The following is a 15,923-nucleotide window of genomic DNA, read 5'->3' as shown; positions in this document are numbered from 1 at the left end:
ACTCAGGGCCAAAATGTGCTTTTGTGGGGCCTTCACTCAAACAGAGATTAAGCCATATTGCAATGGGGAACAGCAGGGAAACCCTTATGTGTATAAATAAGGGGCAGAGATCTAGTCCCTAATCTATACATGGTCAGACTGGACCGCTGCTCATTCATCTTTGTATTCAGACTCTCTCCTATTTATATACCAGTCTCTCATTCAAATCAATGCATGGTTGCTAGGGTAATTTGGACCCCAGCAACCAGATTGTTGAAATTACAAACTTGAGGGCTAAATAACTCAAAAATCACAAAAAATAAAAACTGAAAACATATAGCTAATTGTCTTAGATTATCACTCTCTACATCAGCCTAGTTAATTTAAAGGTGAACAACCCCTTTAAAGGGAAACATCAGGGTCCTATCGGAAACACCTTGGACAATTAAAATGCCCTAGTGGTCCCGCAGCCCCTTGCCGACCCAGGCCTGCTCCCTCCCACAATAACTGCTGGTGCTCCCCCTCCCATTGGTTCTGCTCTGGGGGTGTAGCACGCCTGGAGTGGGATGGGGGGCTCTTGGGCGGCAGCCCCAGTGGGACCCGGACACCCCCGTACAACATTGTACATATACTGGTGTATAAGCATAGATCAGGAATCCGCCTCTCCGCCCTTCCAGATACACTGTGTTGGCCTGGGTGAAGGCACGCGGAGTAAGTTTTGGCACCGAAACGTTAGTTGGGGATGCAGCAAATCCAAGATTCGGTTCAGGATTCAGCCAAGATTCCTCCTTTATCAGTAGGATTCAAAATCGGATGTTGGGAGAAGGCCCGGATCTGTGGCAAATGGGGGCAGCCTTGGGCGCCCGGATAAGAAATCCGGTGCTGGTTGGGAGTTGGAGTTATGAAATATCTTGTCTATAACTTGCTGAGCACTGCTTTTAGGTTATGTATGAGAAGCATTCAATCTATCTTCTTTTACTTTTTAGCCTAGGAGAAAGTCAGTCAGTGAGGTGGGGGGGATTTTGGAGGATAAAGGGCAAATTAGATTTCAGTTGGCTTAGTATCAGACTTTGGGAATCTGATGTAGCGCAGCCAGCTGTGATTGAACAAGAGGTCGGCATATCTGTAACGTGACCTATTAAATTGCTTGCATTTGGCTTCTCTGAATTTCATGCTAATGCCAGTATACTCCAGCAATACTGCTGCTTTCCTGCATGGCATCAAAGTGATCTAATCCCTGTAGATTATTTTCCCTTTGTTATATGTAACATTACGTGACAATGTTAATACTAATAACAGAGTATTTGCCCAATGTGACTCCATTTGGGGGGGAGCAGTATTGACAGACCATATTGCACCATTGCAGTAAACACAAGGGTTGATCAGTCTGGGGCAATATTTCTTAATTCATAGCAACTTTGGATTTGGTTTTCATTATTTATTTTTTTACAGATTTTGAATTATTTGCCAAACTCTTCTGACTCTTTCCAGCCTTTAAATAGGGGTCACTGACCCCAGCAGCTGAAAATCATTGCTCTATGAGGCTACAATTTTATTGCTATTGCTACTCTTGTTCAAACTACTGCCTGCTAGGGTTAATTGCACCCTAGCAACCAACTAACTGCTAAAATACCAAACTGGAGAACTGCTGAACAAATAAAAAATAACCAATTGCAAATGGTCTCAGAATATCAATGTATACTATATATATTATACTAAAATACCCCTTTCAATGTTGTTTATCATGCTTGGGTCCATCTGGATCTCATCCCTCTGGTCCCTGATAGCTGCTATTTTTCCTGTAGCCTTAGATATGGATATGTAGGCTAACAATTTTTGCCTGTCAATTCAATGAGCTATGTATGTGTGCTGTTTTTGAAAGCACCACTGTTTGTGGGGGGTCCCAGTCACTGGACCATTTGTTGGTGAACTAAAGTTTGCCCCATATGGTGAAGAATAAAGGGGGCCAAACATCCACAACCACCAGACATATAATGTTGGGCATCACTGCATTCAGTCATAGGTAGAATGTTCCTGTAATTCACTAAGGTAAGTGCTGTTGTATTATTTAAAGAGCATTTGTCTTTGTAATGTAATTACATTTCCACGGTTACAGACACTGACTGCCTGTCTCTGGCTTTGCAACGTTTCTTTTCTTATCTTTCTAATTGGCTTCTGTTTTGCATTTTCATGCCATTTAGTCTCCTTTACCTGCTGCCTCAGTCTGATAACAAAAGCAGAACGTGCCGCGGGTTTATCAGTCCCACTAAATGCTGGGAGATTGGTACACAGATTTATGCGGGCGCAGGCCGGTTCGGCTGAAACATGCATTTATTTATGTCATTTCTACTTGCCACTTTTAATAAACTCCGACTGTATAAATCCGCAACCTGTGCATAACCGCAAGCCCAGTCATCCCGAAAATCCATTTTTAAAAAGATTGTGTGAAACATAAATATTTAGAATGGGGAAGTTTTGCATTTAGTCAGAATTAAAATAAGGGTTTTAGCAATAAAGAGAGAGGACTAGGGTAACAGTACCATTGCTCACATGTTAAACAGTTATGCAGAATATTCTTGTGATGGCAGATTTTCTGAACAGAGGAAAGGAGAAGCCACAAAGTGCCTGGGTGGGATTTCAGGCCCCTCTTTCTGCCTTAGGTGCATGGCACATAGCCCTCTGCAATAACAAAATATCTTTGTCTGCTTCCATTGCCTTTAATACCAGCATTCCCATTGTGCTTTTAATCAGGACTGATGTTCTTCCAAAATTCTTTTATCTTCACTGCTACAATAGGAATAGGAAAACCCCATCCAAGAGTAAAAATGACCTACCTAAATCAGGGATGCCCAACCTGCAGGTCACCAGATATATCCAACTGCTTTACAATAGCACATGTCCTTTGCACCTTTCTGAAGTGCAGGCCCCATGGCAAACACTCTCCCCTTTAGGAGTTGGAACCCCTGAACGTCTGAGGATGGCCGCACTGAAAATGCTTGAAAAATAGGCCAACAACATGCTGTTTCAGCCAGACAAAGGTCCAAGATTTGCAATTCATCTGAGAGGCAGCAGATTGCAGGACTTGCAAATCAGCACGTTTCAAAACATTCTGGCACCAAACCAAACTAACCATTCCCAGCATAGATTTTCACTCCGTTATAGACAATCTGTAAGCCTTGGCTGCTGTAACCTCTTGTTTCTTTCTTAAATATTCCACATAAAATGTGAATTATTATTATTATTATTAACATTTATTTATAAAGCGCCAACATATTCCGCAGCGCTGTACAATAAGTGGGTTTCATACATTGGACATACAGAGTAACATATAAAGCAATCAATAACCGAAACAAGAGGTGAAGGGAGCCCTGCCCAAAAGAGCTTACAATCTACAGGATTAAATATGAGTATTTATCTACCTAAACCATCAAAACACATTCACCTCTTGGATTTACCGTTAACTTTGGGGGACCAGCCTAATGTGCTTTTTGGAGTTGGGGTCTCAATATACTCCATTGCCAAGGCCTTATTACACCTTAATCCAGATATAATATCTTAGATTCTAAGCTGTAGGGGGTAGGGACCCCCCACATACATGGCACAAAGATGTGGACCTTTCTAGGCTGCATCTGGCCAATCCCCAGTATTGGTTAACTAACTAACTATGTTAGTGGCCAAGTCAGGAGTGACCAAGTCTAAAAACAAATCACTTGGGGAGTAGAAAAAAAATGTTGCTGTAATGTTTAATTGTCACTGCAAATAGCAGCCCTCGGGTTGGTATGAACCACAATCCCTAGTTGTTTGCAGTCGCTGGATATTAAAGTCCTTAATACGTACTGGTAAATTTCATATCTCTGTAAAGTATGATAACAATATGACAAACTTGATATTTTAATAAAAGTTATTGATTTAGGAGCAGACTGAAGAAAACATTGTTAGGAACCTAAAATAGGTATAGAACGTATGCCAATGTGACAGGTGATAATTACTAATCAGTGGTACATTCACCCCTGCGCCACATTGGTGCCCGTCACTGTTACAGCCTGATTAGCATGTAAATGGCCACTTGACTTAATGAAACCTTTCAGTGCAAAATATCAGTGAGTAATTATGTTGGAGTGGGCACGCCGAGCCGTTAGCTGGAGAAATTGTTGAGTTGATGAGCAGGTTGAGAATGAGAAAGATGTAAAACGAATATGTTCAGCAATGTTATAGTTACAGCAAATTAAAGGGATACTGACAGCCACTTACAATTTTTTTTAAACCTGCTGTTGTGTTTTAATTTGTATCAGCTTTAAATTCCTAAATCTGCAAAGTTTTTTCGCTTCATAATTATGGTAGCACGAATTACAGACCCACAGAGCAGCCATGTTTGTTCCCCTCTTCCGGGTTTTAATGTAAATGCCTCCCAAGTGAATAAATATACCCAATCACAAACCTGCAACGTCCCTTCTGCTTTCAGCCGGTGTGACAAGCTCAGCTCCGTTGTCTGTGTGTAATAGGGGGAGCCCTTAGAAACAGGCAGGCAGGCACGGGAAAGCTTGAGCTGGCCTGCTATTTAATTCTTAGTGGGAAGAGCAGAGAGGGGGGGCACAGCCCTTTGAAGTAGGCAGGCAATGAAAAGATCAAGCCTGCCTGCTATCTAGTTCACAATGCAATGCTATGCAGGGAGGGAGGGGGAACTCTTTGAAGCAAATGGCAAGCTGAATCCTCCCAGTTTATGAGGTAGTCCTTCTGACAGATTGAGAAGCTACAGTCGAGTTGCCAGACAGTCGGGTTCAGGATCTTCAGTAGGATTTATGTACAGAAACAGGACTTTTAGGAAAACAGTCAACATGATCTATAGATTGTTGATAGATAGTTTGGAAGTAGGTTCATATTTTTATAATAATTTTTTTTGTGTCAGTATCACTTTAAGAGTAGAAGCTCTGTGGCCTGCAGTTGTCACTGGGATGTTGAGAGTATCAGTGCAGTTATGGATAGAGGGCTGCGCGGGGCACATTCCTGACATGCTATCACAGGTTTTATTTAATAAAATGCCATTTGAACATTTCTTAATGATGTTTTCTGTCCAAGAGGTGCCTTCTCAGATTGGGATCCCAGAGCTAAGCTCATCTAGGTCCTGCAAGGTGGGCCAACTTGCTAGTGTCACATTTCTTTGCCCTTAATCACACTTAGTTGGTTGTAGCACTAAAACAATATACTTAGAACATTGTTCCTTAACCCCTTATAGATGGGACACAGATTCATTTCATGAGTTAGCTTCTTATCCCAAGATCTGGTTGAGGAGACATGTTTATCTGCTCTTGTATACGATTGTTTACCAATGGAATATATTGTATTTTATTGAAGTTCCCCTTGGAGATTCTACTGGTCCCTTCCCCTGGGAGATTCTCTACTGGTCCCTTCCCCTGGGAGATTCTCTACTGGTCCCTTCCCCTGGGAGATTCTCTACTGGTCCCTTCCCCTGGGAGATTCTCTACTGGTCCCTTCCCCTGGGAGATTCTCTACTGGTCCCTTCCCCTGGGAGATTCTTTACTGGTCCTTCCTCTGGAAGGTTCTCTAGTGGTCCCTTCCCCTGGAAGATTCTCTACTGGTCCCTTCCCCTGGGAGATTCTCTACTGGTCCCTTCCCCTGGGAGGTTCTCTAGTGGTCCCTTCCCCTGGGAGATTCTTTACTGGTCCTTCCCCTGGAAGGTTCTCTAGTGGTCCCTTCCCCTGGGAGATTCTCTACTGGTCCTTCCCCTGGAAGGTTCTCTAGTGGTCCCTTCCCCTGGGAGATTCTCTACTGGCCCCTTCCCCTGGGAGATTCTCTACTGGTCCTTCCCCTGGAAGGTTCTCTAGTGGTCCCTTCCCCTGGGAGATTCTCTACTGGCCCTTCCCCTGGGAGATTCTCTACTGGTCCCTTCCCCTGGGAGATTCTCTACTGGACCCTTCCTATAGGAGATTCTCTACTTTTCCCTTCCCCTGGGAGATTCTCTACTGGCCCCTTCCCCTGTGAGATTCTCTACTGGTCCCTTCCCCTGGGAGATTATTTACTGGTCCCTTCCCCTGGGAGATTCTCTACTGGTCCCTACCCCTGGGAGATTCTCTACTGGTCCCTTCCCCTGGGAGATTCTCTACTGGTCTCTTCCCCTGGGAGATTCCCTACTGGTCCCTTCCCCTGGGAGATTTTTTACTGGTCCCTTCCCCTGGGAGATTCTCTACTGGTCTCTTCCCCTGGGAGATTCTCTACTGGTCCCTTCCCCTGGGAGATTCTCTACTGGTCCCTTCCCCTGGGAGATTCTCTACTGGTCCCTTCCCCTGGGAGATTCTCTACTGGTCCCTTCCCCTGGGAGATTCTCTACTGGCCCCTTCCCCTGGGAGATTCTCTACTGATCCCTACCCCTGGGAGATTCTCTACTGGTCCCTTCCCCTGGGAGATTCTCTACTGGCCCCTTCCCCTGGGAGATAAAAATGTTAGTTTTAGATTGTTGCATTTAAACGTCCACCAGATATCGGAACGTTCATTGGAAGAAGACTAAAAGCTGAAGGTGTATGGCCGGCTTTAGTGTGTAGGAGCTGTAGTGTTTACTATAGTTTTGCTTCTCTGAATATGGTAATTTAGCAATAACCTCCATTTACATATAATGGGTTGTTAAAGGTTTTGTCGCTGCAGAGTCTTTTTGTTCAATTTGCGCTGCTGAGTCAAACAAGCATTGGGAGGCTGCAATCAGTGTAATGGATACATTTGCTTAATCTGCTTGAAGGAAATGGATTTCTGGAATTGTGACTCATAAACTGCTTGAGATAAGGCATTGCAGTCGTATAACCAGCGCTGCCGGCTTCATACACAGGGCACAGCTGCTCCTCTTTGTGTTTGGAAGAGCCATTTTGTGACTTTTATGGTAAAATTCTGTATTATGCAGATATGGAGATTCATGGGGGCAGATGAAGGCACGTAGGCGTTCCCCTCTCCCTTCCCTACCAGCCCACTAGCTGCATGTTATTTAGGGGCAGGCCTCTGACGCCTAGCGCAACATATACTTTTGTATTGCCTTATTACTCTATTGTTCTGGGGTAATAGTAAGATGGTCCAATTATAAAAATATTTTATTAGGAACCGTCATTGAACAAGTAACAAAAGGTTGGGATTTTTGTATTTTTATAGTTTCCTTTGTATTTAGCAATGTATATATAATTGGAACCCTAAATAGACCCACTCACTGCCTGCGTTGCCTTTGGTAAAACCCAGCGATGGAAGAGCAAGCCGCACAGCTCTATTCATTCACAAAACCGCTGAGTGAACCAGATCTGTGAATAAATCTCCATAGAGTAATGTTGGAACAGCCTCCCTGTGCCCAGCGTTAATGTATCAAAGGCTGACAAACTCCCTTAACGATCCAGGTTTGATCACCAGATCTGACAGGCACTTTGCTTCTAGATCTGCTGATCAGACTGGGACGTACAGCTTGCCAGGCAGTAACACACGAAGATCAGACAAATGATAGACATTAAGCTAATGAGCAGGCCTTAATACAGAGCTAATAAGCACGGGAAGCCCTCTCTAATTACACAATTAAATAAATGTACCCATGCAGAATTACTGTATATATTCCGATATAATCATGGGAATAACACATTTCCCCATCCACCGTTTTATGGAGACTGATGTATATGTTATAACTGGGAATGCTTTCTTCATTCTGTGCCCATTTCATAGCTATTCTGTTCAGATAATGAGTTGGACACAAACACACACACACACACAGTCATACACACACATAGACACACACACAGTCATACACACACATAGACACACACACAGTCATACACACACATAGACACACACACAGTCATACACAGAGGCACACACACATACACACACACACAGTCATACACAGAGGCACACACACATACACACACACACAGTCATACACAGAGGCACACACACATACACACACACAGACACACAGTCATACACAGAGGCACACACACATACACAAAGAAACACACGCACACACAGACACACATACAGACACACAAGCACACACACAGACACACACACATAGACACACACACAGTCATACACAGAGGCACACACACATACACAAAGAAACACACACACACATGAGCACACACAGACACACATACAGACACACACGCACAGACGCACACACACACAATCAACCAAAATAACTGCCATGAGAGAGATTCGCTTCCAATTAACCTGAGAGCTTCATATTTGCAAGAATAGAAATCATTGCTGCCTTATGATTACAAATTGCTGCTTGTTGTGGCTCTGAGAAGTGACAGGTGCTGCCGCTGTGTCAAGAGAAACACTTAATTCTGTTTGCTTAATGATAATATTTCTGTGCTTTTCTTCTTTTTATAGTAAGTACTTTGGTCAAAACTCAAAATCGCACGTATAATTCTATTATATTAGGCACAGAACCAACCAGAGTTGGAGGTAAAGAGGAAGGGTTCCTAGTAGTTGGGGGGCACGGTTTGAACATCCCTGGCATACTGTACTGTATGTACTGAATTGCACAATATAATATCCCCTTCCTTTCCTTTTAGCAACAGTCTTTCCCCTACATGATCCCCTTCTTCCATCTACCCTAACCTGGCCCTGGAACCAACAAACACTAAAGAGTTTTATCCCTAAGAAGCCTATTAACTAAATTTCTCATCTTCTCCTACCATTATCTATCCATTTCTTCTCCTGTAACCCCCTCATCTGCATCATTTCTGCAATAAAGGCTAAAGCCGTTCTTGTTTGTCTTTTCACGTACTTTAAATAAAGGATAAATTATATTAAAAAGATCAGATCATCTGATCAAGCACTTTTAGTGGAAAAATCAATGCACTATTGACCCAGAAGTGCTCAATTACTAGTGAGGCTTCCTTTGCACAATGCACAAATGGACTTGATCCGCAGTGAGCTTTGCTTAATAAAAGTATTGGGTGCTAAAAACAGATATTAGCTGAGATCCATGATCTGATGCTGTTTCCTCAGTCCTTTTTGGCATTAATGCCATGCTGTGGAGCCTTACAGGTAATACTGAATTACACACTGGGATGCTGGGAGTTGGAACTCATTAACAGTGATCCCCAACCAGTGGCTCAGGGGCAACATGTTGCTCCCCAACCCCTTGGATGTTGCTCTCAGTGCCCCTAAACCAGGTAGTTATTTTTGAATTCCTGACTTGGGGGCAAGTTTTGGTTGATTAAAAACCAGGAGGCTGTCAGTCTATTTAGGGGTTACCAAATATCCAATAACAGCCCTATTTTGCCCCCCCCCAAGGAACTTTTTCATGCTTGTGTTGCTCTCCAACTCTTTTTACATTTGAATGTGGCTCATGGGTAAAAAAAAGTTAGGGACCCCTGCTCAAGAACACTCATTGTTGAGTATTAGCCCCTCCCATGTTGGTGCTTTTCACTTTTTTTTCTATATCCATACTGTAGAACAAATCCAGTAGCACGTCAAAAAGTTGCAAAGTGAAAAAGGGGTGTTTATTTATACATGTACAAAGGGCAATGTTTCAGGCCCTACCTGGGCCCTTTATCAAGCCTAGTGTTACACAGAGAGTGGTATAAAAAGGGGTAATGGGAGGAGGGGTCATAGGACACACCCCTTCCTGAGTGATGTAATCACAACATATATTCTCATGATGTGACAAGTATCCACATGGTGATATACGCAAAACAAAGTCAGTTGGTAATGTCCGTATAGAAATATCCATATTTCCCAAGTACACTGAAAGGGTTGAGCTCTCCCCCACTGTATATCTATATCCGCACTGTGAAGCACTTCCTTCCCTTTCCAGCTGGTAATTTTCCAAATAAAGTGCAGACACACTTCCTTCCACTTCACACATTTATTTCACAATTGCACACCAGGGGATTTATGCACACAGTCATTCAATGAAACCATTTGCACTTTATAACAGCCCCCCTTCCAGTAAGGCATATCTTCATCAACTCCACTGTTACCTTGGGACTTCCTATCCCCCCCTGTCCAATAGCTGTGCAACACCCCTTGATGGTGCCCCTCTGCTCTCCTCAGGTCTGGGCCTGAAGCCTGGTCCATCCACTGACTGGCCCTACACTACCACTAGGTTCCCTCACTAAAGGAGTATGCATTAGCACCTGATCCCCTTTACTCCTCATTGGGGCATTGGGCTGCTTATACTCTCTTGCCTGTCTGTCTCACTCGCTCTTACTTAAAACTATCTATCTATCGCTAGCTAAACCTCCACTACCTATTCCCAGTCTGACTTACCCTCCTGCAGATTGTGTTCCTATGGCCATGCCCTCTAGTCAAGACCATAGGACCTGGGTGTCACTGCCCTTTTTAGACTTTTGTGCCTACACTGACCCCTGGTGGCTGGTGGTATCAAGTACACTTACCCTATTTTTTATTAAACCCACATTACTCTGCTGTCACCTAGTGGCCTAATTGGCCAACTAAACACATAACATTTTTTAATATAACCATTTAACCCACTCAGCACACTCAGTATCACACTTATTACCAGGCCTGAACTGGCTATCTGTGGTTTGTGGTAAATGCCAGAGGGGCTGCTGTAAGATGCCATAGACAGTCACTACTTAGTGGGCAGGTGGGGGGCTGTTTGGGCCTCTGTGCAATTGAAATGCCAGGGCCTATTTTGTCTCCCAGTCCAGACCTAATTATTAACCATACCCATGTTCCATTCTCATGTACTCCTTACAGGCACATTTCCAGTTACCCAAATGCATCCACTTCTGGGTCAGTTCCTCCCATCTTGTGTCTTGAAAGAAATATATTATTTAAAAAAAAAAAATCAGATGAAGCCCCTGAAAAGAAAAATCTCAAAGAAAGCATGAATCAATATAACTGTGCCTCAGATCAGGCTGCAAAGTGCAGACAAAAGCTTTAATAAAATATGAAACCTAATGAGCAGAGGCAAATACAGGCCTGAATGACAAGCTGGCACAGAACTTTCTAGGCTCTGAACAATGTAGTAGACCCAGCTTCCCATTATAGCACTGCTCAAATGTTCCATCGGGTTATTTCATCTCCAAAAGCCCTGCAGCTTGATTGGTGGCTCCCATACAAAAGAGGACGGGCACTGCAGCAGCCTGAAAGCAAAGCGTTGCTGGAACCCATACTGCGTGGGTAACATTTATCCTGCCATTAATGACTCATGTGTTATTTAAACACAAACTGGGAAAATCTCTCAGTAAATACTGGGATAATGACGTCTGCATTGAAAGAAGTGGCCATTAGCACCAAAAATCCAGCTGGTGGTTAATCCCATAAGGGGATTTGCTAGGTTTGCTGAAGCTGTGGGGGCACATGAGTAGGACACTATAATTAAAGGGGGGGATACATTATCAGTTTTAAATTTCAAATTTTACATAGCAACATAATCATGTTCTGGGGTGCAATAGAACACTTTAATGCCAATGCCTACTTGGTACTTCAGTAATTATGTGAATTGCAGGTAAATAACCCTAATGATATTGAGATCAGATGTTGTACCTGGGCCGTACCAGCTCAAAACTCCGTATAGCTGCCTCCATTGTTAAAGGGGTGGTTCATCTTTAGGGTGACTTTTAGAATGTCTACAATTGATCTTCAATTTGTATTTTTTATAGTTCTTAAATTATTTGCCCTTCCTTTTCTGCCTCTCCGGCTCTGCCTCTGGGTCGCTGACCCCAGCAGTAAAAACACTTTTGCCCTGTGAGGCTACAATTTTATTGTTACTTTTTATTTCTTGTCTTTCTATTTAGGCCCTCCTCTATTCATATTCCAGTCTCTCTGTTAAACCACGGCTTGGTTATGTTGGACCCTAGCAACCAGATAGCTCCTAAAATTCCAAACTGGAGAGCTGCTCAACAAAAAAACCAAGACCAGTTGGAAAGTATCTCAAAATAGCATTCTCTACATCAGGAATCCCCAAACTTTTATACTCATGAGCCACACAGGCATGAAAAAAGTTCTTTGTGGATGCCAAATAAGGACTGTGATTGGCTATTTGGTAGTCCCATGTAGTCCTATATCACAGGTAGAGAGTAACTGCTATTCATACTGAGTTATAGTCTAGTTTAATCAGATATAACACTATTATATTCTTGTATACAGGTCTGGGTTGCCATTGTTCATCCTGCTCTATTCTCTTATTTTCTCATTGACATAAAACCTAGACATGGCCTCTGTATTCTGCATTCTAATGGCCTATTTCTACTTTTCCTGTTTGTTTTCAGGACACAGCCGGGCAGGAGAGATATCGCACAATTACTACTGCCTATTACAGAGGGGCAATGGGATTTATCTTAATGTATGACATTACCAATGAGGAGTCCTTTAATGCAGTACAGGACTGGTAAGTACAGACTGGTGGGAAAGTGACTTGTCTGGTTATGTTTTCCAATGCAATGGGCACAATGCACCCATGAAAATGCCCCATTTATAATCATTATAATCATCATTTATAATCAGGATGGAGAGAAATGCATTTGTCCCTTACCTCTGCCTCTTAACTAGAAAACTAGTATATAGTTTGACATGGTAAAGCAATTGCTGGATATATTTTGTATTCCTATCAGGGATGCCTGAGGAGAGCTTAGTGACCAGGGTCAGGCTGGGGTATGTCTGGGGTCTAGCCCCTGGGGTTGCACCTTTGCCCCCCTTATACTTACCTTTGCCTCTATTGGAGAGGAGGGCAGCTATAGGGAAAGGCAAGCAGGGATGGGTCGATGGGCCCACTATGTCTTTTCCTGGTGTCCTGCCAGTCCAGTCCGACCCTGTTAGTAACAGAATTGGGACTAGAAGCTTTGACACCCAAGGCAAGGATGGCAGTCCTTGTGCTAAACTGCTTTTTAGATTGTTGAGGGGCAGCGACTGCACTGTCACATTGTGCATTTTATATGGGTTTATAGGTATCCCATTTATTTTTGTGTGCATGAATCCATGTATAGAGGGTGCATAATTAAAAAAAAAACTTCAATTCAACATTTTCAAGTTATTTGTAAATATAACTGCTACTGAACAGATCTGGAAGAGAAATGTCTTTTACTACATTGTTGCAAGAGTTAGAACCAGCGAACAGAAAGGGATTCACAAATGTTGCTAATTAGTTGTAAATACAAATAAATTTAAAACCATTGAATATTTTTATTTGATGTATATGAGAAATGTTCTTAGAATTACATTTTCGTTTACAATGCAAAAATAGTTTCTTGATTAACCTGTGAGTACCGGGGGGGAAGGGGGCTTCTAAAGACAAGGGCCAGATATACAGTGAGTGTAGCCATACTCTGGCATTTATCTCATTCTGGCTGATATTAAAGAGATTCTGGTTTCCACAGTAACCATATTTCCCAGAATATGCGATGCTCCTTGTGTTCTCTTTCTGCCAAGTCAATTTTCCAATAAAACATACAGATTCCCAAGCGATTCCGCTGGAACCAAATATGTTATTGTTCTATTAACCCTTTAAGTGCCAGCAGAATTTCACATTTCAGTTCCTCACAGGGCCAGACGTTTTTTAAACATGTTGCGCTCTCTCAGTTTAGGGGCATTTACTGGGGGCGGGGGGTTAGTTTAGGTAGGAAAACTATATATCGTTTTTTCAGGAGAACCTGAGCTTTCCAGATCTGCCTCGGTTTTTGTGTATTTCCACCTCCACACTTCTTAAAAAAACATTGAAACAATAACAAATAATAAATAAACCCAATAGGATTGTTTCCAATAAGAATTCATTATATCTTAGTTGAGATCAAGTACAGGTACTGTTTTATTATTACAGAGAAAAGGGAATCATTTAACCATTAAATAAACCCAATAGGGCTGTTCTGCCCCCAATAAGGGGTAATTATATCTTAGTTGGAATCAAGTACAGGTACTGTTTTATTATTACAGAGAAAAGGGAATCATTTAACCATTAAATAAACCCAATAGGGCTGTTCTGCCCCCAATAAGGGGTAATTATATCTTAGTTGGAATCAAGTACAGGTACTGTTTTATTATTACAGAGAAAAGGGAATCATTTAACCATGAAATAAACCCAATAGGGCTGTTCTGCCCCCAATAAGGGGTAATTATATCTTAGTTGGGATCAAGTACAGGTACTGTTTTATTATTACAGAGAAAAGGGAATCATTTAACCATTAAATAAACCCAATAGGGCTGTTCTGCCCCCAATAAGGATTAATTATATCTTAGTTGGGATCAAGTACAGGTACTGTTTTATTATTACAGAGAAAAGGGAATCATTTAACCATTAAATAAACCCAATAGGACTGTTCTGCCCCCAATAAGGGGTAATTATATCTTAGTTGGGATCAAGTACAGGTACTGTTTTATTATTACAGAGAAAAGGGAATCATTTAACCATGAAATAAACCCAATAGGGCTGTTCTTCCCCCAATAAGGGGTAATTATATCTTATCTTAATAACATTGTAGGTTCACAGAGCAATAGTTTTTGGCTGCTGGGGTCAGTGACCCCCATTTCAAAGCTGGAAAGCAGGGGTGTAACTTGGTTGCAACAGACCCCCCTGCAGAAAAATCTTTTAAGAGGGCCAGCTGTAACCAGTCCCTCCGGCCCACAATGCCCCTCCTTCCTGCCCCAACTGCACATCGCCACACTGCATTGTCTGCGCTGCTACAGTCAAGGTAGGAGAGAGGCCGGGGAGGGGGAACTAAGGTACAGCAGACCATGCAGTCCGGCCCCCTTGATGTCTGTGCCCCCCGTGACCACAGGGTCTACTGTAAAAATAGTTACGCTGCTGCTGGAAAGAGTCAAAAGGGGAATGCATATAATTCAGAAAAAATAATAATATAATAATAATAATATTCATTAAATAATGAAGACCAATTGCAAAGTTGCTAGGTATATGCCATTCTACAATATACCAAAAGTTCACTTAAAGTTGCTTATACAGTTATGGTGAATAGTGGTATAGCTAAATATGTTTATTAGAAATATAATAATGTAATAAAATAATTATTTTTGGTGCCTTATCCATTTATCCATTGGCTGCTGATTTCTAATCCCTCTTTGACTGTTTCACACTTGCGCAAATCTAACAATGGTTTTATTACCAAAGGGGATGCAAATCAAAGGGAACATTTTCCATATTAATATGGAGAAGGCAATTAGCGTACATGACAAGAGTCTGGCTTCTGTGAGCATCAAAGCGTTGCTTGTCTGGGTTAATTCATGCCGTACAAAGCAGCTACATTGTGCACACGTTTGCCTCTTTTATTTTTTATGAGCAGTCAGCTGCGCTCGGTGATCCCTAATCCATATATTACCGCATTATCTGTAGGGTAAAACATTTACAGTTTGGCTAGATTTAGGGTGAGCGCTTAATTACTATGCTAGGGGGCACATTTACTAATCCACGAACATCCAAAAGCGGCCGAATGCGTTTTTTTCGTAATGATCTTTTTCTTGCGTTTTTTTTCGTCGCCGTCACGATTGTTTCGTATTTTGCGCGACTTTTTAGTCGCCGTTACAACTTTATTGTATATTTTCAGCGACTTTTTCGTCGCTGTCGCGAAAAATTCGGATTGGTTTTTCCGCCGTTTACTATAGCGCAATACAAAAAAATTGCGACGGTGACTAAATAATCGCGCAAAATACGATAAAGTCGTGACGGCGCCGAAAAAGTCGCGACAAATAAGAAACAATCGCGGCAGCGATTAAAAAAACGAAAAATTTTCGTTTCCAATCCGTTTTTTTCCCATTCGGGATTCGGATTTGAGGATTAGTAAATGTGCCCCTAGGGGGCTGATTTACTAAGACACGAATTCGAATCCGAATTGGAAAAATTCCGATTGGAAAACGAACATTTTGCGACTTTTTCGTATTTTTTTCGATTTTTTCGGCGACTTTACGACTTTTCGGAAATTATCGTGACTTTTTTGTTACCAATACGATTTGCGCGAAAAAACGCGAGTTTTGCGTAG

At 42.2% G+C, this 15,923-nt stretch overlaps 1 protein-coding gene across 1 annotated transcript in view; it reads left to right on the top strand.

Moving 5' to 3' along the window:
- Positions 1-15,923, top strand: part of rab3c (RAB3C, member RAS oncogene family) — a 57,595-nt gene that overhangs the window by 28,232 nt on the left and 13,440 nt on the right. Inside the window, exon 3 of the mRNA XM_002938179.5 lies at positions 12,213-12,331. Within this exon, the coding sequence (XP_002938225.2) occupies positions 12,213-12,331 (119 nt within the window). The remainder of the gene's footprint in view (positions 1-12,212; positions 12,332-15,923) is intronic.

This window comes from Xenopus tropicalis, chromosome 1, assembly GCF_000004195.4.
Source record: "Xenopus tropicalis strain Nigerian chromosome 1, UCB_Xtro_10.0, whole genome shotgun sequence".
NCBI lineage: Eukaryota > Metazoa > Chordata > Amphibia > Anura > Pipidae > Xenopus > Xenopus tropicalis.
The sequence above is the reverse complement of the archived record's forward strand: the minus strand, read 5'-3'. Positions and strand labels throughout refer to the sequence as shown.